The sequence below is a fragment of the Coregonus lavaretus genome (genome assembly GCF_964263955.1).
Source record: "Coregonus lavaretus genome assembly, chromosome: 10".
NCBI lineage: Eukaryota > Metazoa > Chordata > Actinopteri > Salmoniformes > Salmonidae > Coregonus > Coregonus lavaretus.
This window is the reverse complement of record NC_139997.1, coordinates 56,172,830-56,196,999: the sequence shown is the minus strand read 5'-3', so window position 1 is coordinate 56,196,999 and position 24,170 is coordinate 56,172,830. Positions and strand designations below refer to the sequence as shown.

Here is a 24,170-nt window from a genome sequence, read left to right as displayed (position 1 = left end):
GTCATCATCGACAGGAAACGCAAGAGGAAGTTTGCTTTCTTTCTTTTCTCAGAGCTCTGAGAACTGACTAACTTAACTTTGAAAATATTGACATTTAAATGTATGTGTTGCTGTTGTCTGGACTTCAGATCATACATAACTCTTGATGGATGGATTTCATCACCTACCAGGCACTTGACATCACACCTGACACGATTTCACAGAATATTCTATTTTTTTTCTACTGTAGCCCTCAGATAGTGGTGGGTGTTGTTCTGCCTCTTTTCTGTGTTGTGAAAGAGTGATATCTTCCCATTTTATTTCTCTGAACACGGTTCAGGCTGCACACTTCCTCCACACAGCGCCAGACAGAGCATTGCCAAGGGCGTCACAGCAAGATACAAGGAGCCATTTTCTGACAGGCCTCGAAGTCAAACATGGCTATGGATATGACTGCACCGTAACAGAGGAGGTGTCCAAGCCAGCTGTCTTTCAAAGGAGTTTGTAAATATTTAATTTATATTCAGAAGACAGAGGGGGAAAAATGAGTTTTGACCGAGTGCCATCCAAGTCAGAGGTCATGGGCTGGAATCCACACCAATTGTCAGACTACATGAGGAGGGTAAGTCATTTTCAGGTTAATTTTGCACCTTTTGTTGACAGTTCACAACCTGTAAAAGCTTTCCTTAATTCTCTGTCTTACAACATCATATTCAAAGCTACTTAACAGTGCCCATATTAATTCATTTTTTTCTGAATTTACAGTTGGAGTTAAGTGGATGTGACAAAGTCATCATGAAATGTAAAATAAATGGGCAAAGGTTCTTGGTAAGTGATATGAAGCAAATGTGTGTCCATTTTCCCATGTTTTCCTTGTATAGTTGGACTAGAAGACAAAATAATTAATCTTTGATTAAGGATTTCATTTTATTTGGGGGGGGGGGGACTGTCATGTAATATATCACTTGATGGAAATACTTAATCTATCATTTTGTAGAACATGAGTGAAAATGAGCTTCAGAAATTCCCCAAAATCCATTCACCGTGAGTATTCCATTACTTTTTCTTTAATTATGTGAAACTGAACATTTCAACAATTACATCAAACCATTTTTACATGCTCACACGGAAAACCAGCATAGGCACCCAGGTACACTTTTGGGTGGACCATTGTGAGGCAAAATGAAGACCACTCAGCTTCTTATGCCCCTGAACAATGAAAATGTTGGGAAGTATGATAATTGCACAGGGAGAGGAAACTATTCAACAGAGATAAAAAAAAAAAATGGAGCAACATGAATGTTTTAGGGCAGGAAACTGTAAAGAGGGGGACCAAGAACGACCAGAGGGATAGACAGATAGGGAGGAGAGTGGTAGGGTGCCTTATTTTAAAATACAAATTGGAGAGCCAAAGCATGACATTGAAACTTCAATCTACTTAAGATACCACATCCTGTCACAGGCGGACTCAAGTAGCACTCACCAATCACTGCTCACAATATTGAACATGTGACAAATGCTCAGAACAAAACTATAAGGGAATTATTGACTGTGTCGATACGCGACTGTGTGACAAAAGATGGAAACACTGTTTGCTCCAAAATATGGTAGCAGTATTGACTGCCACAATGTTGTCTGCTCTTTTTACAGACTCATCTCCAAAATCTGCTGTGAAATCAACAGGAAAGAAGAAAAAAGGCCATTCTTTACTAAAAGGTAACTTATTGCAATTCTTAGCTATTCAACATAAGTAGTTTAATTCAAAGCAATATCCAAGCACAACCTTGCTCTCCTCTGTATTTTCTCTAGATCTGCAGCACCAAAATATAATGAACCAGGTATGGATGATTTTGAATTTGAAAGGATAGACCTTACCCTAGATCAAGTTATTATGATCAACATAGAAGCAATTGGAACATGATAAATGGGCAATTTTACCATTGTACTGCTACTTACTGCAGATACATCGCAAGAGGTTCAGCCCTGGGGACCTGATGAATTTGTAAGTCTGTCTTTGGCTATGTTACTCTACTGCATTCCATTCCTCCCTGTTTTATTCAGTTCAAGTGTCTTGTTCCTCTCTGGATTATTTATCTTTTCATCAATATTTAACTTGGTTGTCTGTCACTCCCAGGATGAGGTGAGTGACGATGACTATGAGAGCCCAGATGCTGATGCTGATGACGGCAGTGGGGGCGATTACGAGTCACCAACAGAGGGGCCGGAGGTTGGAGGTGAGGACAGTGACAACGACTATGAGCCACCTCCGTCTGAGCCGCCTGATGAGATTCCCCATCAGCTCTGTGCTGCCAAGCGCAATGCTGACGATTACTACATTGGTACGGAGACATCAGTACAACACTGCCTTGCTCTCCTCTCACAAAGGACATATGTTGTGTCTTTGTATTGTCCCACATTGATTATATTTTGTGTGTGAATGTTTGCATCTATCTGTCTGTATGTATGTCTGTCTGTGTTTAGATAGTACCCCGCACCGCGGTACAGCTCTAAGCCAGCCACCTCCACCACCTCAACGCCCTGGGCCTGGTCCTCCACTCCCCTCCGCCAGTCGCCCTAGTGTAAGTATGTTCCCTCTGACTGCACCCCTCTTTCAATCCTCCACTCTCTCCTTTCACTCAGTCCCTCACCATTACGTTAAACTCCTTGTATCTGCAGCTAGTGGAGCCTCCCCCACCCAGAAGGGAGCAATCTCCCCAGCGCCCTGGCAGACTACCTGGCAAGAGTAAGTGTACACTCTGGAATGTTAATATCTCACTATAAATACAGCATTTGAACACTTTTTAGTCACTTGTTTAGATTTTTACCTTGTCTTTTTGTATTGTCTTTCAAAGTGCCTGCTCCTTTCTCAAGTGCTCCTCCTGCTCCACCAATTGACCGTAGAATAAAGCCCACCAAACTGGATCGAACAAGCCTTAATGATTCTCCAATACCAGGTACTCTCACACCAATCCAAACCTAGCAAGCAAAAGTTTACTACAGTAGTTGTCTGTTCTTACACCTGCTCTGTTTGTCCACACAGCAAGGAAGTTGAACACAACAGATAGGGTGAGAATAAAATTTGATTATGTTCTGATTAGTCCTATATTGTGTCCAAACAACTTTCTTCTCATCCCTACATCATCGCTCAATGTCAAGTGAAGATAAATATACATAAACTCAGCAAGAAAAGAGACGTTCCCTTTTCAGGACCCTGTCTTTCAAAGATAATTCGTAAAAATCTAAATAACTTCACAGATCTTCATTGTAAAGGGTTTAAACACTGTTTCCCATGCTTGTTCAATGAACCATAAACATTTAATGAACATGCACCTGTGGAACGGTCATTAAGACACTAACAGCTTACAGACGGTATGCAATTAAGGTCACAGTTATGAAAACTTAGGACACTAAAGAGGCCTTTCTACTGACTCTGAATAACACGAAAAGAAAGATGCCCAGGGTCCCTGCTCATCTGCGTGACAGTGCCTTAGGCATGCTGCAAGGAGGCAGGAGGACTGCAGATGTGGCCAGGGCAATAAATTGCAATGTCCGTACTGTGAGACGCCTAAGACAGCGCTACAGGGAGACAGGACGGACAGCTGATCGTCCTCGCAGTGGCAGACCATGTGTAACAGCACCTGCACAGGATCGATACATCCGAATATCACACCTGCGGGACAGGTACAGGATGGCAACAACAACTGCCCGAGTTACACCAGGAACGCACAATCCCTCCATCAGTGCTCAGACTGTCCGCAATAGGCTGAGAGAGGCTGGACTGAGGGCTTGTAGGCCTGTTGTAAGGCAGGTCCTCACCAGACATCACCGGCAACAACGTCGCCTATGGGCACAAACCCACCGTCGCTGGACCAGACAGGACTGGCAAAAAGTGCTCTTCACTGATGGTCGGATTCGCGTTTATCGTCGATGGAATGAGCGTTACACCAAGGCCTGTAATCTGGAGCGGATCGATTTGGAGGTGGAGGGTCCGTCATGGTCTGGGGCGGTGTGTCACAGCATCGTCGGACTGAGCTTGTTATCATTGCAGGCAATCTCAACGCTGTGCGTTACAGGGAAGACATCCTCCTCCCTCATGTGGTACCCTTCCTGCAGGCTCATCCTGATATGACCCTCCAGCATGACAATGCCACCAGCCATACCACTCTTTCTGTGCGTGATTTCCTGCAAGACAGGAATGTCAGTGTTCTGTCATGGCCAGCGAAGAGCCCGGAACTCAATCCCATTGAGCACGTCTGGGACCTGTTGGATCGGAGGGTGAGGGCTAGGGCCATTCCCCCCAGAAATGTCTGGGAACTTGCAGGTGCCTTGGTGGAAGAGTGGGGTAACATCTCACAGCAAGAACTGGCAAATCTGGTGCAGTCCATGAGGAGGAGATGCACTGCAGTACTTAATGCAGCTGGTGGCCACACCAGATACTGACTGTGACTTTTGATTTGGAACCCCCCTTTGTTCACGGACACATTATTTAATTTCTGTTAGTCACATGTCTGTGGAACTTGTTCAGTTTATGTCTCAGTTGTTGAATCTTGTTATGTTTATACAAATATTTACACGTTAAGTTTGCTGAAAATAAATGCAGTTGACGATGAGAGGACGTTTCTTTTTTTGCTGAGTTTATATATTTTATGTGCTTGCTGAAGTTATATTTTGCTTTTATATAACTGCTATAGGCATGTCTATATGTGAGTGTTTAAAGGCCATCCCAGAATCTTTACTAATAGTTTGAAATAGGAAGATTTCACAATGAAGTGTATGACATGTTTGTTTTTCCTCACACACGCAGCCTGCTCCACATTTATGGAGGTAATTCATTTTTTTTTTGTCTATTGCTTTCCTTCATATAACTTCTCTCAATTCTATTTCATGTCATTGACAATGCACCTCCTTCCCTGTTTGAATTGTGACTGCACGTGTATACGTGCCACATTTGTTGTACATACACTCAGTAATAGAACTGTACCTTTTCTTAAGAAATTAAACAAGCTATAACTGAAATGCTCACTACACTGAACTGTCTGGGAACATCTGACTTCACATACCTTCTCTTTCCAGGCCTCAGGCAGAAGAGAGGAGTCCAGACCCTCCCAGGATGCCCAAACCTCCCCTCCCTGTGTCAGCTAGAGTCATCAGGAGCAGCTCATCGGTGGGCAACAGGTCTGCAGTGCACCCAGCCTCCCTTCATACTCCATACAACACAGCTCCAGACACACATCATGTCATATACAGTGAGGGGGGGAAAAGTATTTGATCCCCTGCTGATTTTGTACGTTTGCCCACTGACAAAGAAATGATCAGTCTATCATTTTTATGGTAGGTTTATTTGAACAGTGAGAGACAGAATAACAACAAAATAATCCAGAAAAACGCATGTCAAAAATGTTATAAATTGATTTGCATTTTAATGAGGGAAATAAGTATTTGACCCCCTCTCAATCAGAAAGATTTCTGGCTCCCAGGTGTCTTTTATACAGGTAACGAGCTGAGATTAGGAGCACACTCTTAAAGGGAGTGCTCCTAATCTCAGCTTGTTACCTGTATAAAAGACACCTGTCCACAGAACCAATCAATCAATCAGATTCCAAACTCTCCACCATCGCCAAGACCAAAGAGCTCTCCAAGGATGTCAGGGACAAGATTGTAGACCTACACAAGGCTGGAATGGGCTACAAGACCATCGCCAAGCAGCTTGGTGATAAGGTGACAACAGTTGGTGCGATTATTCGCAAATGGAAGAAACACAAAATAACTGTCAATCTCCCTCGGCCTGGGGCTCCATGCAAGATCTCACCTCGTGGAGTTGCAATGATCATGAGAACGGTGAGGAATCAGCCCAGAACTACACGGGAGGATCTTGTCAATGATCTCAAGGCAGCTGGGACCATAGTCCCCAAGAAAACAATTGGTAACACACTACGCCGTGAAGGACTGAAATCCTGCAGCGCCCGCAAGGTCCCCCTGCTCAAGAAAGCACATATACATGCCCATCTGAAGTTTGCCAATGAACATCTGAATGATTCAGAGGAGAACTGGGTGAAAGTATTGTGGTCAGATGAGACCAAATGTGGTCAGATGGCATCAACTCAACTCGCCGTGTTTGGAGGAGGAATGCTGCCTATGACCAAGAATCTGCCAAGAACACCATCCCCACCGTCAAACATTGAGGTGGAAACATTATGCTTTGGGGGTATTTTTTTGCTAAGGGGACAGGACAACTTCACCGCATCAAAGGGACGATGGACGGGGCCATGTACCATCAAATCTTGGGTGAGAACATCCTTCCCTCAGCCAGGGCATTGAAAATGGGTCGTGGATGGGTATTCCAGCATAACAATGACCCAAAACACACGGCCAAGGCAACAAAGGAGTGGCTCAAGAAGAAGCACATTAAGGTCCTGGAGTGGCCTAGCCAGTCTCCAGACCTTAATCCCATAGAAAATCTGTGGAGGCAGCTGAAGGTTCGAGTTGCCAAATGTCAGCCTCGAAACCTTAATGACTTGGAGAAGATCTGCAAAGAGGAGTTGGACAAAATCCCTCCTGAGATGTGTGCAAACCTGGTGGTCAACTACAAGAAACATCTGACCTCTGTGATTGCCAACAAGGGTTTTGCCACCAAGTACTAAGTCATGTTTCGCAGAGGGGTCAAATACTTATTTCCCTCATTAATATGCAAATCAATTTATAACATTTTTGACATGCGTCTTTCTGGATTTTGTTGTTGTTATTCTGTCTCTCACTGTTCAAATAAACCTACCATTAAAATTATAGACTGATAATTTCTTTGTCAGTGGGCAAACGTACAAAATCAGCAGGGGATCAAATACTTTTTTCCCTCACTGTACATTACATATCAACTGATCCTTAAATAAACACACTGTGTTCAATGGTTAGGGAAGTACAGTACACTCAATCAGGAATAAATGGGGTGGCGGAGTGGAATTGTGGTTGTTTACTTAGTGGGAGCTAATTGAGCTGGGGTGAATCACTGCCACAGATCACAGCTTTGTAGGACCTTTGCTTGTGGTACAAAGGAGAAACTCTTTGCATCACAACATGTGAATCGTTTTATGATTACCCTTCCAGTTTTCCATCCGTGTTTCGTTTGATTTGTTGGTTGTTGCACATATTTGGCCAAATCTTTGTGCTCGCTTACTCAGTTTGACACGAATTAGCAATATGCAAGTTAATATAACAACTCATTCATCTGTAACGTCCATTTCTGTTGCAGATATGTGCCTGATCCAAGAAATGAGGTAAGGCTATTTCACGGGATCACCACAATGGTGGAAGTTGCTAATAAGGATTTTGAAACTATCTTTAGCTTCACTAAAGCCCTGTTTATACCTGGTTCTAACATGCATCCTTTGTCCTGATCTTGTCCACATTCTGATTGTGCCCACATTTGACAGATATAGTAAACAAATAAAATACGCATTGTGATCAGATCTTCCTGACCACCTCTGGAGGTCGTCAGGCACTCATTGTGTCTCTGGATATCTTGCAAGTGTAGATGGATCTGGATAGTGAAAACATTTAAAATCATAAATATCCCGCCCTCTAAAATCATTGACAGGTGTCATGTGTTTTAAAATAAATACATATTCTTTTGAAAGAATATCCCTTCAAATAATAACCAGGAAATTCGGTCACAATGCGGACATAGTGGACAGATAAAATACATTTTAATACCATGTGTAGACACATCTGAAAAAGTGGGCACAATCAGTATGTGGACAAGATCAAAACAAAGGACTCATGTTAGCACCAGGTATAAACGGGGCTTGAGAAAAGGCTGCAGTTCCACCTCATACCATGTTCCTCTCTTATGTCATCAACAGGTACGAGATGAAGGTAAGCCATTTTCTAAAAGCTTTTTCTTCTTGTATAAGGGGACTTTACATTGTACTTCATCTTCATCCTGTTTTACCTTGAAGGACTATGCAGTATGTATTTAGTTCTCATAATGATTATATGTATCTCTCTTCTAGTGCCCATGGCCAAACCCTTCATCTCCAACACATTTCCTAGACCAGGGCTCCCTAGACCAATGCTCCCCGGATTGCACTTACATTCAGACAGGTAAGCAGTGGTGGAAAAAGTACTTAATTGTCATACTTGAGTAAAAGTAAAGATACCTTAGAAAACTACTCAAGTAAAAGTGAAAGTCACCAAGTTAAATACTACTTGAGTAAAAGTCTAAAAGTATCTGTTTTTAAATGTACTCAAGTACAGTGGTGGAAAAAGTACTCAATCATCATACTTGAGTAAAAGTAAAATGTTATACATCAAATTCCTTATATTAAGCAGTGGTGTAAAAAGTACCCAAAAGCCATACTTGAGTAAAAGTATGAAACGTAAGAGCCGTAAATCCAAAACAGCCAGACCTTTTATTTGGTTTGAGCTTTTCTGAAAGGTAACAATCTTACAGACACAAGAGCTCAGATAAAAAAAAGAAAGAACGTGGATTCTCAAATAGGCATCACTTCAAAATACATCTCGTACAGACTAAATATAATTATTCCTTAATTACAAAGGAATATAGCCAGTAAACGTAAGCACTTACAATCACAGTCACTTTGCTTTAGAAAAAACATCCTATAATAGAACCCTATACATAAAAAATTGATGAGCTTATCAAAAGTACATGTACAGAACTGCACACAACCTCACTGTAGGAATATGAGGACATCACCACTGATAGAACTGTATTACAAATCAGTGTGTCAGGTCATGCCTTTGTAACAAGGACACCTATAACTTGTGAATTCTAAACATAAATTAACAAAACGCATAAGGCATCCGTGTCCTTGGGCTTGCTAGCGTTAATGCTGAACAGCCTTTCACATGCAGCTGATGCAGGTAAGGGTGTGTTTAGCCTCAGAGACAGCTTACAGACTGACGGGAAGGACTTGAGCAACTCCATATGATCAGCTGAACAGGCCAGGTATCCATCCAGCTGAGAAGAAGTCCTCCTCATCTGATGAACTGGTGCCATCACCTAGCTGTAGCAAGGGTTCTTCCAGGTGGTCCTTGATGTAGTCCATTCCTGATATACAAGGAAGATGACAATAGAAATCAGGCCGTTATGAGCCTACATTAATCCATCCCCATCTATATAAACCAAGCAACAGGGCTAAGTAGGCTACCCATTGGACTGAACCACAAAGTCAGGACTGTAGTTTAAATGGGTGGTTCTCAAATCTATGAAGTGTCAAAATGTACACTATACACAGTTGTTTATGAATAATAAAATACTGTTAATTAACCATGTTGTCTTACCCATTCTGATGGTGGCGTCATCCTTTGCCCACGTTGTTTTGCATTTGGGGAGAAGGATTGCAGCTGCGATCAGCTCAGGGTCGTGAAACATGTAGCTGAAGTGCTTCTTCAGTCCCAGTTGTAGCGCATCCACCAGAGGCTTACAGTACTTCAGGGACAACTTGAGTCGGTCAAGTTTTGTGATCAGCAGGTTGGTAGTTGATAACTCTGACGGCCGCCTCACCTTTGTCTTTGACGCTGGTACTCAAAACCATCATCTTCATTCAGGATCGTTGCCACATCAACAAACTCCACTTCTTCACTCTCCTCTTGTTCCTCTTCACCATCTTCCTGTCCTGGCTGAGCTGCTTCCCCACCCACTGCTTCCACTGTCTTGGGGTTTTCATCTTCTCCAAAAACTTGGAAAGCTTTCAAGAAGTTAGAGCCGTTGTCTGTTGTTGTTCTCACAATCTTACCCCGGATTTCAAACTCAGAATGGATGTCATTTAGGGCGCCTGCCAACACGTCAAAGGTATGCAATCCTCTCAACCGTTTACAGGCCAGGGCTGCAGAGCATCTGTTGAGATTGTCAGGGTCTATCCAGTGGGCTGTGACACCAATGAAGCTCCGTCTTCTTGCAGACCAGCAGTCGGTGGTGGTGGCGATGCGGTCAACTCCTCTCATGGCCTCAGTCACCTTCTTCATTTCCGTGGAGGCTTCATCAATCCTGGAGCGCAGGGTGGGCCATGATAAGATCTTTGAGTTAGGCTGCAGATCCTGGACAAACTCTCTGAACGGTTCTTGTTCTACAACAGCGAATGGTTGGAGCCCTTGGACCACACACTTCACCACAGCTTTGTCTATGCATTTTTGAGACTGTCTTCAGTAATGCGCTCTGCCTGGTGGGGGAGGGAGTCTTAGGGGCATGTTTTCTCTTCAGTGTGTTTGCCATCAGTTCTCCATACTTCTTAAGATGGTGTACATGCTTTCTCTGAAATAAGAAGAAAAGGAAAAGAGAAAGACTGTTACTTAGCTACATAACTACCATCACCAAATACTTAAGGTATAGGATCCTAATTTTAAAGCTATAAACATTAGTTAAGTGAGAGTTTGTGACCACCATTTAATATTACAATGAGAAAAAACTATGTTAATTGATCTAGCTAGTAGGTTAAGACAATAACTGAAGTCTACAGTAATTAGCTAGGTAGGAACAACTTTATCAACTAACACAATTAATAAAATGGCTAGCTAACACCCGAAAGCTAACATTAGTTAGTTAGCTAGACCAGGTGTTCACAGAAAATGTATTTGGCTAGACTAACGCTAGCTGACTAAAATGTGCCCAGATTTGGAAACCTACTAGTTAGCTAGCTTATTAACAAGCCAGCTAGTTAGCTCGTGTCAGTTTAGTTAGATTGCGTTAGCTAACAAAGCTTTCGAATCTGGGCACATTTTAGCCAGCTAAAGTAGGTAGCTACTAGCTAGTGAACTATTTAGGTATATAGGATTAGCTAGCATCAACGAACACTGCTTGTTGCATTAGCAAATGTGGGCTAGCAAGGTTAGCTAGCATGCTAACGTTATTCTAGCTAGCAAGCTAACAGTAGGCTTACCTCAATGTGTTTTGTTAGCTTCGAAGGCGAGTTCTTGAACGCTAGTATTTCCTGAACTTTTGGTAAACATAACAGACGTTTCAACCGGTAGGATGAATCCTTCATTCTGAGAAAATAAAACATTTATTTTAGATACAGCGAAGGGTGTTCGTCTTCATCGGGAGGTGGTGGTAGAGCGATGTCTGACATGATTGTGCGATTTCGGACACGCTTGGCCAAAGTGCTACTGAGTGGATGACTGTTTTGCAAGTGACAGGCTCCCGGTGTTTGGCCTTTGCACTTTAGGACCCTTGGATTTGCCCAAACTGATGAGGATTGGATCAACTCTGAATGTCGTCGCCTGCTGCATTGCAAAACAAGTTCACCCATGAGTGTGCCGACTCGCCGATGTTGCTTGCATATTTTTTCCAACATGATTCGTTTTTTTCTTCCAGCTTCAGATTGATTTGATTTTGTAGCGAGTAACGAAGGTGTCAGGGGAAATGAATCGGAGTAAAAGTATACTTATTTTTTTAATTTAGTGAAGTAAAAGTAAAAGTCGACAAATATAAATAGTAAAGTACAGATACCCCAAAAAACTACTTAAGTACAGTAACATTACTTTACACAACTGCAGGTAAGATCAGTTGTTTTGTCATGTCAAAGTTAGGAAGGAAAATGGCTATATGGTTTATATGGAGGACATAATTTTGCAGAGGTGATGGAATTAAAAGGTGCACACATTTGAATGGTAATCTGCAAACTCTTGTTCCATCTCTCTCCAGTTTGTCACCTAATATCGCTTCAAGTGCTTCAAGACTGCAGGCATGTGAGTGCTGTATTTTCACTTCAGTCCCCATTATCAGACACTACCGTGGTAAAGGATACTGTGTAAATATGACTCACAATTTCTCGATTGATAACTGATTGGATTCTCCTTTTTCCTTTGTAAGCTTTCTCACACAGGAGCAAGATTATGCCCGCGCCGCTACCTGTGCAAGCTTCTATGCCCCCACCGGCAGACCAAGAGGATGAACAGGTGACCGCCTACCATACAGACAGACAGACTCTCGAATATGAACGTACTTACGTTGAACCTGATCTAGTGATGCAATGACTTGCATAGCTCAGTAGGTAGCGCCATTGTATTGTTCTTCTAAGGGAGTATTGTAGATTCTGGCTGCAGCCCCTAGTCTTAATAGCTGTAGTGTCTACAAGCTGAGCCCTTTGACTCTGTGAGACTAGTCAGATCCTATTGAATAAATCAAATATTTCAGTAGGCCCTCATACAATAATGTATATGCAAATAATGGTAATTGAGCATTTAATCAATCAAATGTATTTATAAAGCCCTTTTTACATCAGCAGATGTCACAAAGTGCTATACAGAAACCCAGCCTAAAACCCCAAACAACAAGCAATGCAGATGTAGAAGCATGGTGGCTAAGAAAAACTCCCTAGAAAGGCATGAACCTAGGAAGTACCCTAGAGAGGAACCAGGCTCTGAGGGGTGGCCAATCCTCTTCTGGCTGTGCCGGGTGGCGATTATAAGAGTACATGGCCATTAAGGCCAGATTGTTCTTCAAGATGTTCAAATGTTCATAAATGACCAGCAGGGTTGTAGAGGGTGCAACAGGTCAATACCTCAGGAGTAAATGTCAGTTGGCTGTTCATAGCCGAGCATTCAGAGGTCGAGAGAGAGGTCGAGAGCGAGACGAAAACAGCAGATCCGGGACAAGGTAGCACGTCCGGTGAACAGGTCAGGGTTCCATAGCCGCAGGCAGAACAGTTGAAACTGGAGCAGCAGCACGACCAGGTGTACTGGGGACAGCCAGGAGTCATCAGGCCAGGTAGTCCTGAGGCATGGTCCTAGGGCTCAGGTCCTCTGGGAGGGGAGAGAGCACACTTAAATTCACACAGGACAACAGATAAGACAGGAGAATTACATCAGATGCAGTGCATTTGGAAAGTATTCAGACCCCTTTACTTTTTCCACATTTTGTTACATTCTAAAATTGATTAAATTGTTTTTTTTCCCCTCATCAATCTACTCACAATACCCCATAATGACAAAGCAAAAACAGATTTTTAGAAATGTTTGCAAATGTATTAAAAATGAAAAACGGAAATATCACATTTACATAAGTATGCAGACCCTTTACTCAGTACTTTGTTGACGCACCTTTGGCAGTGATTACAGCCTCGAGTCTTCTTGGATATGATGCTACAAGCTAGGCACATCTGTATTTGGGGAGTTTCTCCCATTCTTCTCTGCAGATCCTCTCAAGCTCTCAGGTTGAATGGGAGCGTCGCTGCACAGCTATTTTCAGGTCTCTCCAGAGATGTTCAATCTGGTTCAAGTCCGGGCTCTGGCTAGGCCACTCAAGGACATTCAGAGACTTGTCCCGAAGCCACTCCAGCGTTGTCTTGGCTGTGTGCTTAGGGTCGTTGTCCTGTTGGAAGGTGAACCTTCGCCCCAGTCTGAGGTCCTGAGTGCTCTGGAGCAAGTTTTCATTATGGGTCTCTCTGTACTTTGATCCGTTCATCTTTCTCTCGATCTTGACTAGTCTCCCAGTCCCTGCCGCTGAAAACATCCCCACAGCATGATGCTGCCACCGCCATGCTTCACCATAGGGATGGTGCCAGGTTTCCTCCAGATGTGACGCTTGGCATTCAGGCCAAAGAGTTCAATCTTGGTTTCATCAGACCAGATAATCTTGTTTCTCATGGTCGGAGAGTCCTTTAGGTGGCTTTTGGCAAACTCCAAGTGGGCTATCATGTGCCTTTTACTGGGGAGTGGCTTCCATCTGGCCACTCTACCATAAAGGCCTGATTGGTGGAGTGCTGTAGAGATTGTTGTCCTTCTGGAAGGTTCTCCCATCTCCACAGAGGAACTCTGGAGCTCTGTCAGAGTGACCATTGGATTCTTGGTCACCTCCCTGACCAAGGCCCTTCTCCCCCAATTGCTCAGTTTGGCCGGGCAGCCAGCTCTAGGAAGAGTCTTGGTGATTCCAAACTTCGTCCATTTAAGAATGATGGAATCCACTGTGTTCTTGGTGACCTTCAATGCTGCAGAAATCTTTTGGTACCCTTCCCCAGATCTGTGCCTCGACACAATCCTGTCTGAGCTCTACAGACAATTCCTTTGACCTCATGGCTTGGTTTTTGCTCTGACATGCACTGTCAACTGTGTGACCTTATATAGACATGTGTGTTCCTTTCCAAATCATCTCCAATCAATGTAATTTACCACAGGTGGACTCCAGTCAAGTTGTAGAAACAAGGATGATCAATGGAAACAGGATGCACCTGAGCTCAATTTCGAGTCTCATAGCAAAGGGTCTGAATATTTGTAAATAAGGTATATCTGTTTTGTTTTTTTCACTTTGTCATTATGGGATATTGTCTGTAGATTGATGAGGATAAAAAAAATATACAGTGGGGAGAACAAGTATTTGATACACTGCCGATTTTGCAGGTTTTCCTACTTACAAAGCATGTAGAGGTCTGTAATTTTTATCATAGGTACACTTCAACTGTGAGAGACGGAATATAAAACAAAAATCCAGAAAATCACATTGTATGATTTTTTAAGTAATTCATTTGCATTTTATTGCATGACATAAGTATTTGATCACCTACCAACCAGTAATCATTCCTGCTCTCACAGACCTGTTCGTTTTTCTTTAAGAAGCCCTCCTGTTCTCCACTCATTACCTGTATTAACTGCACCTGTTTGAACTCGTTACCTGTCTAAAAGACACCTGTCAACAAACTCAATCAAACAGACTCCAACCTCTCCACAATGGCCAAGACCAGAGAGCTGTGTAAGGACATCAGGGATAAAATTGTAGACCTGCACAAGGCTGGGATGGGCTACAGGACAATAGGCAAGCAGCTTGGTGAGAAGGCAACAACTGTTGGCGCAATTATTAGAAAATGGAAGAAGTTCAAGATGACGGTCAATCACCCTCGGTCTGGGGCTCCATGCAAGATCTCACCTCGTGGGGCATCAATGATCATGAGGAAGGTGAGGGATCAGCCCAGAACTACATGGCAGGACCTGGTCAATGACCTGAAGAGAGCTGGGACCACAGTCTCAAAGAAAACCATTAGTAACACACTACGCCGTCATGGATTAAAATCCTGCAGCGCACGCAAGGTCCCCCTGCTCATGCCAGCGCATGTCGAGGCCCGTCTGAAGTTTGCCAATGACCATCTGGATGATCCAGAGGAGGAATGGGAGAAGGTCATGTGGTCTGATGAGACAAAAATAGAGCTTTTTGGTCTAAACTCCACTCGCCGTGTTTGGAGGAAGAAGAAGGATGAGTACAACCCCAAGAACACCATCCCAACCGTGAAGCATGGAGGTGGAAACATCATTCTTTGGGGATGCTTTTCTGCAAAGGGGACAGGACGACTGCACCATATTGAGGGGAGGATGGATGGGGCCATGTATCGCGAGATCTTGGCCAACAACCTCCTTCCTCAGTAAGAGCATTGAAGATGGGTCGTGGCTGGGTCTTCCAGCATGACAACGACCCGAAACACACAACCAGGGCAACTAAGGAGTGGCTCCGTAAGAAGCATCTCAAGGTCCTGGTGTGGCCTAGCCAGTCTCCAGACCTGAACCCAATAGAAAATCTTTGGAGGGAGCTGAAAGTCTGTATTGTCCAGCGAGAGCCCCGAAACCTGAAGGATCTGGAGAAGGTCTGTATGGAGGAGTGGGCCAAAATCCCTGCTGCAGTGTGTACAAACCTGGTCAAGACCTACAGGAAACGTATGATCTCTGTAATTGCAAACAAAGGTTTCTGTACCAAATATTAAGTTCTGCTTTTCTGATGTATCAAATACTTATGTCATGCAATAAAATGCAAATTAATAATCTGGATTTTTGTTTTAGATTCCGTCTCTCACAGTTGAAGTGTACCTATGATAAAAATTACAGACCTCTACATGCTTTGTAAGTAGGAAAACCTGCAAAATCGGCAGTGTATCAAATACTTGTTCTCCCCACTGTATATCCATTTTAGAATAAGGCTGTAACAACAAAATGTGGAAAAAGTCAAGCGGTCTGAATGCACTGTATAACAGACTGACCCTAGCCCCCTGGCACATAGACTATTGCAGCATAGATACTGGAGGCTGAGACAGGGGGGGTCGTGGACACTGGCCCTGTCCGACGATACCCCCGGACAGGGCCAACCAGGCAGGATATAACCCCACCCACTTTGCCAAAGCACAGCCCCTACACCACCAGAAGGATATCAACAGACCACCAACTTACTACCCTGAGACAAGGCTGAGTATAGCCCACGAAAATCTCCTCCAACGTACGAGCCCAAGGGGGCGCAAAACCAGAGAGGAAGATCACGTCTGACTCAACCCACTCAAGTGACGCACCCCTCCTAGTGACGGCATGGAAGAGCACTAGCAAGCCAGTGACTCAGCCCCCGTAATAGGGTCAGAGGCAGGGAATCCCAGTGGAGAGAGGGGAGCCGGGCAGGCAGAGACAGCAAGGGCGGTTCGTCGCTCCAGTGCCTTGGCTTTCACCATGAGTCTTCAGTAAAGACTTAAAGGTCGAGACCGAGTCTGTGTCTTTCACATGGATAGGCAGACCATTCCATAAAAATTGAGCTCTATAGGAGAAAGCCCTGCCTCCAGCTGTTTGCTTAGAAATTCTAGGGACAATAAGGAGGCCTGCATCTTGACCGTAGCGTACGTGTAGGTATGTATGGCAGGACCAAATCGGAGAGATAAGTAGGAGCAAGCCCATGTAATGTTTTGTAGGTTAGCAGTAAAACCTTACATTTACCAGACGCTCTTATCCAGAGCAACTTACAGTTAGTGAATACATATATTTTTTATACTGGCCCCCCGTGGGAATCGAACCCACAACCCTGGCGTTACAAACACCAGGCTCTATCAACTGAGCTACATCCCTGCCGGCCATTCCCTCCCCTACCCTGGGCCAATTGTGCGCCGCCCCATGGGTCTCCCGGTCACGGCCGGCTGCGACAGAGCCTGGATTCGAACCAGGATCTCTAGTGGCACAGTTAGCACTGCGATGCAGTGCCTTAGACCACTGCGCCACTGCGCCACTCAGGAGGAACTCACCTTGAAATCAGCCCTAGCCTTAACAGGAAGCCAGTGTAGAGAGGCTAGCACTGGAGTAATATATGATCAAATTTTTTGGTTGTAGTCAAGATTCTAGCAGCCGTGTTTAGCACTAACTGAAGTTGTATTTAGTGCTTTATCCGGGTAGCCGGAGAGTAGAGCATTGCAGTAGTCTAATCTAGAAGTGACAAAAGCACGGATTAGCTTTTCTGCAAAATTTTTGGACCAAATGTTTCTGATTTTTGCAATGTTCCGAAGATGTAAAAAATATTATTGATATGTTCATCAAAAGACGACAAATCATTTATATTGAAAAATGTGGAAACGTTGCAAATGTATCAAATGTTTGTTGTGTCATGGTTTTTGTCTGAAGCCTATTACAGAAATGATCAACAGGTCACAAAGTCACAAATCCCATAGTATTGATGTGTGATTGTGTGAATGTGTAGGACATGAACCCTCAGTGGTACGTTGGCAAGGTGACGCGGGGCCAAGCAGAGGGCTGTCTCAGACAGGTCAACAAGGTGAGACGTCTTCTGCTGCCAATATCACTCACACACCTGGTTGACTGTAATAACAGGCAAACTCTCATTCATGCACTGTACTCATAGATTAAACGTGACAATGGTTTTTGAAGGGGACAATGAAATATCATATATAGTCCAATGTCAATATTTTTTTTTTTAAATGTGTATAGTTCACCAGTGCTCTGTGGTGATAGAATACAGCACAAACACCACTATGATGAGCAATGTTTTTCTGTTTCATTTGCCTATTAGGATGGTGCATTTCTGGTACGAGACAGTTCGAAACGCTCGTCCATCCAGCCCTATACGCTCATGGTACTCTACCAGGACAAAGTCTACAATATCCAGATTCGCTGCGAACAGAATGAGTTTCTGCTGGGAACTGGTCTTAAGGCCTCAGAGGTACATTATCTACCTCATTCATCCTGACCAGGGCCAGGAGTTGTTCCTGATCATGTCACATGGTCAGAAATAAATTCAGAGCCCTAATTATGACAAGTCAGAGTAATATGTGTAATTCTATATCATATTATCAATCACTCTGGGGATGACGTATTGAGCTTTGTGAACTGAATCCATGTATATGTAATCTGAAAGTTTGTTATATAGTACTTTTTGCCAAAACATCAACTAGAAGATTTGATTAGATGTACAGCCATCTGACATGTACAGTATGTTTCAGCTTCTGTTATGATACGGCTCAATGAAACCCTACTAATGGATGGGTTCATGTTTTATGTTTCAGACCTTTCTGATGGTGGCACACATCATCAACCATTACAGACAGTCACCACTTCTGCTGATTGATGCTAAGAACCGTGAATCAGGTCAGCAGAACCAGTGTCCTCTGATCTACCCAGCAGGTCTCCATCCATCATTTTAATAGACACCTGGGGGAGGGAGAACAATGACATGGAGCAATAGTCAAGATTCACATTGGTTTTAATAAAATAATACCACTAACATTATGGGGGAATTAATTATGCAACCTTTGAATTCCAGTTCATTGTCTTTACATGTACAGTCATTTCATGTAAAGCCAAGTGACTCTTGGATGAAGAGTACGCCACTGTCAACTGTTTACTCTATGGACCTCAAAAAGAAAAGTCAATACGGGTTCAACAATATTTGTCGTTTTTTTTTCTCTACTTATATATTTATTTGAGTATGGAAAGCACAGAAGCTGAACATGTCCGTGTGTAGTTCTGTAAATGTTTGTTGCTCTCTTATTTTCCTGTTACATGCAATTATCCAAGTAAGGAAATAGTGGTTTAAACAGTCAGTCACAACTGCTGAGCTTTCATAATATGGAATTTTATCCGCTTCTAAATAAAACAGTATTTCTTTCCTGCATTGTTTAATGGTTAAATGAAAACAATATTATTTAATATCTGACACTATGTTCCATTATGTACAGTTGAAGTCAGAAGTTTACATACACCTTAGCCAAATACATTTAAACTCAGTTTTTCACAATTCCTGACATTTAATCCTAGTAAAAATTCCCTGTCTTAGGTCAGTTAGGATCACCACTTTATTTTAAGAATGTGAAATGTCAGAATAATAGTAGAGAGAATGATTTATTTAAGCTTTTATTTCTTTCATCACATTCCCAGTGGGTCAGAAGTTTACATACGCTCAATTAGTATTTGGTAGCTTTGCCTTTAAATTGTTTAACTTTGGTCAAACGTTTCGGGTAGCCTTCCACAAGCTTCCCACAATAAGTTGTGTGAATTTTGGCCCATTCCTCCTGACAGAGCTGGTGTAACTGAGTCAGGTTTGTAGGCCTCCTTGCTCGCACACGCCTTTTCAGTTCTGCCGACAAATGTTCTATAGGATTGAGGTCAGGGCTTTGTGATGGCCACGCCAATACCTTGACTTTGTTGTCCTTAAGCCATTTTGCCACAACTTTGGAAGTATGCTTGGGGTCATTGTCCATTTGGAAGACCCATTTGCGACCAAGCTTTAACTTCCTGACTGATGTCTTATAATAATATGCCATTTAGCAGACGCTTTTATCCAAAGTGACTTACAGTCATGCGTGCATACATTTTTCGTGTATGGGTGGTCCCGGGGATCGAACCCACTACCTTGGCGTTACAAGCGCCGTGCTCTACCAGCTGAGCTACAGAGGTCTTGAGATGTTGCTTCAATATATCCACATAATTTTCTTTCCTCATGATGCCATCTATTTTGTGAAGCGCACCAGTCCCTCCTGCAGCAAAGCACCCCCACAGCATGATGCGGCCACCCCCGTGCTTCACGGTTGGGATGGTGTTCTTCGCCTTGCAAGCATCCCTCTTTTTCCTCCAAACATAACAATGGTCATTATATATTTTTGTTTCATCAGACCAGAGGACATTTCTCCAAAAAGTACGATCTTTGTCCCCATGTGCAGTTGCAAACCGTAGTCTGGCTTTTTTATGGCGGTTTTGGAGCAGTGGCTTCTTCCTTGCTGAGCGGCCTTTCAGGTTATGTCAATATAGGACTCGTTTTACTGTGGATATAGATACTTTTCTACCTGTTTCCTCCAGCATCTTCACAAGGTCCTTTGCTGTTGTTCTGGGATTGATTCACACTTTTCGCACCAAAGTACATTCATCTCTAGGAGACAGAACGCGTCTCCTTCCTGAGCGGTATGACGGCTGCGTGGTCCCATGGTGTTTATACTTGCATACTATTGTTTGTACAGATGAACGTGGTACCTTCAGGCGTTTGGAAATTGCTCCAAGGATGAACCAGTTTTTTTTCTGAGGTCTTGGCTGATTTCTTTTGATTTTCCCATGATGTCAAGCAAAGAGGCACTGAGTTTGAAGGTAGGCCTTGAAATACATCCACAGGTACACCTGCAATTGACTCAAATTATGTCAATTTGCCTATCAGAAGCTTCTAAAGCCATGACATCATTTTCTGGAATTTTCCAAGCTGTTTAAAGGCACAGTCAACTTAGTGTATGTAAACTTCTGACCCACTGGAATTGTGATACAGTGAATTATAAGGGAAATAATCTGTCTGTAAACAATTGTTGGAAAAATTACTTGTGTCATGCACAAAGTAGATGTCCTAACCGACTTGCCAAAAATATAGTTTGTTAACAAGAAATTTGTGGAGTGGTTGAAAAACGAGTTTTAATGACTCCAACATAAGTGTATGTAAACTTCCGACTTCAACTGTAGCTGTATTCACTGTTTAAACAAGCTTTTATTTTTTTTATTGGAAACTTGTGGCAGAAATTCTACAAATCATTGGTCATTGATGGTGGCACACTAAAAAAACTTTACTGACCTCTGTGCCAAATTCTCCCCATTTTTTAAATTGACTTTTGTCAACGACTTCCATTGTTTCTCTAACTTGCCTGAAACATAGAAGATGATAAAAGGGTTGTCTCACTGCTGCTCTGGCAGTGTAAAATTAATACATGTTTTAAAAAATGTAAGTATGTTGCATCTGCACCACTAACCTGTTGTAAAACATAATGCCTCACCACCGGAATCATAATCTGTGTATAAAAGCTTTATGTCCCTAATCTCTCATTTGTCTGTTATAATTTACACAAGCCTTGTGTAATACATTTGAAACCTGACTCCTCTGCCTAGAGAGAAGATCTAAAGCATACAGTATGTCAAATACAATAGCAGACAATATAAACCCCCTGGAGAGACAGACATGCTGTTATGTCTGTGTCAGCACAGCAGGAGAGGATTACTTAATCCCACTAACTGCCATCCTTGGCAGCCTCCAATATTTTTTTTCTCCTGGAAATGAATAATCGAACACTTTACCTGTCCTTGCAGGCAACTTGAGAGCGACAACTCTGAGCTGATAAGGTGGGATGTATCTTTGGGAGCAACTTCCATGTTCACGAATGATGAAGAGCAGAAACTATCCAACTGCCGTATGCCTCTGTTTGCCCAAATTCAGGCTCGAATTACCCATGACTGTGCAGAAATGTTTGCAGTAAAGCCTGCATGGATCACTGAAATCAAAACCTTCGCTCACCCCGAAAAAGTCCATGGCGGTACAGTGCCTTGCAAAAGTATTCATCCCCCTTGGTGTTTTTCCTATTTTGTTGCATTACAACCTGTAATTTAAATGGATTGGATTTCATGTAATGGACATATACAAAATAGTCCAAATTGGTTAAGTGAAATGAAAAGAAAAACCTGTTTAAAAAAAACGGAAAAGTGGTGTGTGCATATGTATTCACCCCCTTTGCTATGAAGCCCCTAAATAAAATCTGGTGCAACCAATTACCTTCAGAAGTCACATAATTAGTTAAATAAAGTCCACCTGTGTGCAATCTAAGTGTCACATGATCTGTCACATGATCTCAGTATATATACACCTGTTCTGAAAGACCCCAGAGTCTGCAACACCACTAAGATAGGGGCACCACCAAGCAAGCGGCACCATGAAGACCAAGGAGCTTTCCAAACAGGTCAGGGACAAAGTTGTGGAAAAATACAAATCAGGGTTGGGTTATAAAAAAATATCAGAAACTTTGAACATCCCACGGAGAACCATTAAATCCATTATACATTTTTTTGAAAGAATATGGCACCACAACAACCCTGCCAAGGGAGGGCCGCCCACCAAAACTCACGGACCAGGCAAGGAGGGCATTAATCAGAGAGGCAACAAACACCAAAGATAACCCTGAAGGAGCTGCAAAGCTCCACAGCGGAGATTGGAGTATCTGTCCATAGGACCACTTTAAGCCATACACTCCACAGAGCTGGGCTTTACGGAAGAGTGGCCAGAAAAAAGCCATTGCTTAAAGAAACAAATAAGCAAACACATTTGGTGTTCGCCAAAAGGCATGTGGGAGACTCCCCAAACATATGGAAGAAGGTACTCTGGTCAGATGAGACTAAAATTGAGCTTTTTGGTCATCAAGGAAAACGCTATGTCTGGCGCAAACCCAACACCTCTCATCCCCTCGAGAACACCATCCATGTTTTTCATCAGCAGGGACTGGGAAACTGGTCAGAATTGAAGGAATGATGGATGGCGCTAAATACAGGGAAATTCTTGAGGGAAACCTGTTTTCAGTCTTCCAGAGATTTGAGACTGGGACTGAGGTTCACCTTCCAGCAGGACAATGACCCTAAGCATACTGCTAAAGCAACACTTGAGTGGTTTAAGGGGAAACATTTAAATGTCTTGGAATGGCCTAGTCAAAGCCCAGACCTCAATCCAATTGAGAATCTGTGGTATGACTTAAAGATTGCTATACACCAGCGGAACCCTTCCAACTTGAAGGAGCTGGAGCAGTTTTGCCTTGAAGAATGGGCAAAAATCCCAGTGGCTAGATGTGCCAAGCTTATAGAGACATACCCCAAGAGACTTGCAGCTGTAATTGCAAGCTCAAGTTTTCTTTTTTTAAAAATATTATTTATTGTTTGTTTCACACAAAAAAATATTTTGCATCTTCAAAGTGGTAGGTATGTTGTGTAAATTAAATGATTAGCCCCCCCCCCCCCAAAAAAAAAATAATAATAAATATATATATATATATTTTAATTCCAGGTTGTAAGGCAACAGAATAGGAAAAATGCCAACAGGGGTGAATACTTTCGCGAGCCACTGTACATACGTCCCTGTCTAAGTAAAAATGAATTATTCTGCATGAAGAAGCCGTGTAGCTCAGTTGGTAGAGCATGGCGCTTGCAACGCCAGGGTTGTGGGTTCGTTTCCCACGGAGGGCCAGTATAAAAAAATAATTTAAAAAATGGTTTGAACTAACTGTAAGTCGCTCTGGATAAGAGCATCTGCTAAATGACTAAAATGTAATTGTCATCAAGCTCTCTGGAGCCATGCAGCCTGGTCTCATAGAATAGACATAACATAGTAAATTAAAACCCAGGATACAAATGAGTATCATTTGTTACGTTTGGTATGGTTACATAAGACTGAAGGTTACTTGATGCTGCCTGCAAACCGTGGCTAACTAGGCTACCACATGAAAATAATTGTGCCATGGTATTTCTGATCAAAAGTTACCATATAGCTAGACCCTTTCTGCTAAATGTACTGTGAACAAAAGGTTAGCTATCTAGCTAGCTAGCCAGCAAACGTTAGCTGGCCCAAGGGTGGCGTATAGATAGCTAGCTAGCCAAGGCAAGAAGATCCATGTGATCTCTCCTGTCGAAATTCCTTTGATAATCATTTTCACAATCACAAATACTCTCACCACTTTAGCACTGTCCCTAAATAAAGATCACTATAAACAGTAGCATTGTTACGAGTTATTTATTATACAGGTAAAAGTCAGTAAATTAGAATATTTTGAAAAACTTGATTTATTTCAGTAATTGCATTCAAAAGGTGTAACTTGTACATTATATTTATTCATTGCACACAGACTGATGCATTCAAATGTTTATTTCATTTAATTTTGATGATTTGAAGTGGCAACAAATGAAAATCCAAAATTCCGTGTGTCACAAAATTAGAATATTGTGTAAGGGTTACATTTTGAAGACACCTGGTGCCACAAAATAATCAGCTGATTAACTCAAAACACCTGCAAAGGGCTTTAAATGGTCTCTCAGTCCAGTTCTGAAGCCTACACAAACATGGGGAAGACTTCAGATTTGACAGCTGTCCAAAAGGCGACCATCGACACATTGCACAAGGAGGGAAAGACACAAAAGGTTATTGCAGAAGAGGCTGG

General features: G+C 42.6%; 1 protein-coding gene and 1 long non-coding RNA gene across 2 annotated transcripts; one reads left to right on the top strand and one right to left on the bottom strand.

Moving 5' to 3' along the window:
* The first annotated feature begins 345 nt into the window (after positions 1-345).
* Positions 346-21,012, top strand: LOC311136661 (lymphocyte cytosolic protein 2-like). Its single transcript, XM_084170876.1, has 21 exons — positions 346-601; positions 745-807; positions 977-1,023; positions 1,630-1,695; positions 1,789-1,817; positions 1,941-1,981; positions 2,114-2,318; positions 2,461-2,558; positions 2,656-2,722; positions 2,832-2,933; positions 3,020-3,045; positions 4,784-4,803; positions 5,053-5,154; positions 7,226-7,250; positions 7,836-7,848; positions 7,986-8,076; positions 11,636-11,679; positions 11,804-11,889; positions 17,417-17,491; positions 17,747-17,896; positions 18,240-21,012. Exons 1-21 carry the CDS (start codon positions 524-526, stop codon positions 18,375-18,377), a joined length of 1,566 nt encoding a protein of 521 aa, XP_084027002.1. The 5' UTR covers positions 346-523; the 3' UTR covers positions 18,378-21,012.
* LOC311136662 lies at positions 8,366-11,093 on the bottom strand. The gene is made up of 3 exons (XR_014613886.1): positions 10,872-11,093; positions 9,277-10,246; positions 8,366-9,043 (listed from the first exon to the last, which is right to left on the bottom strand). It is a non-coding gene; the product is annotated as an uncharacterized lncRNA (long non-coding RNA).
* Positions 21,013-24,170: the final 3,158 nt, after the last annotated feature.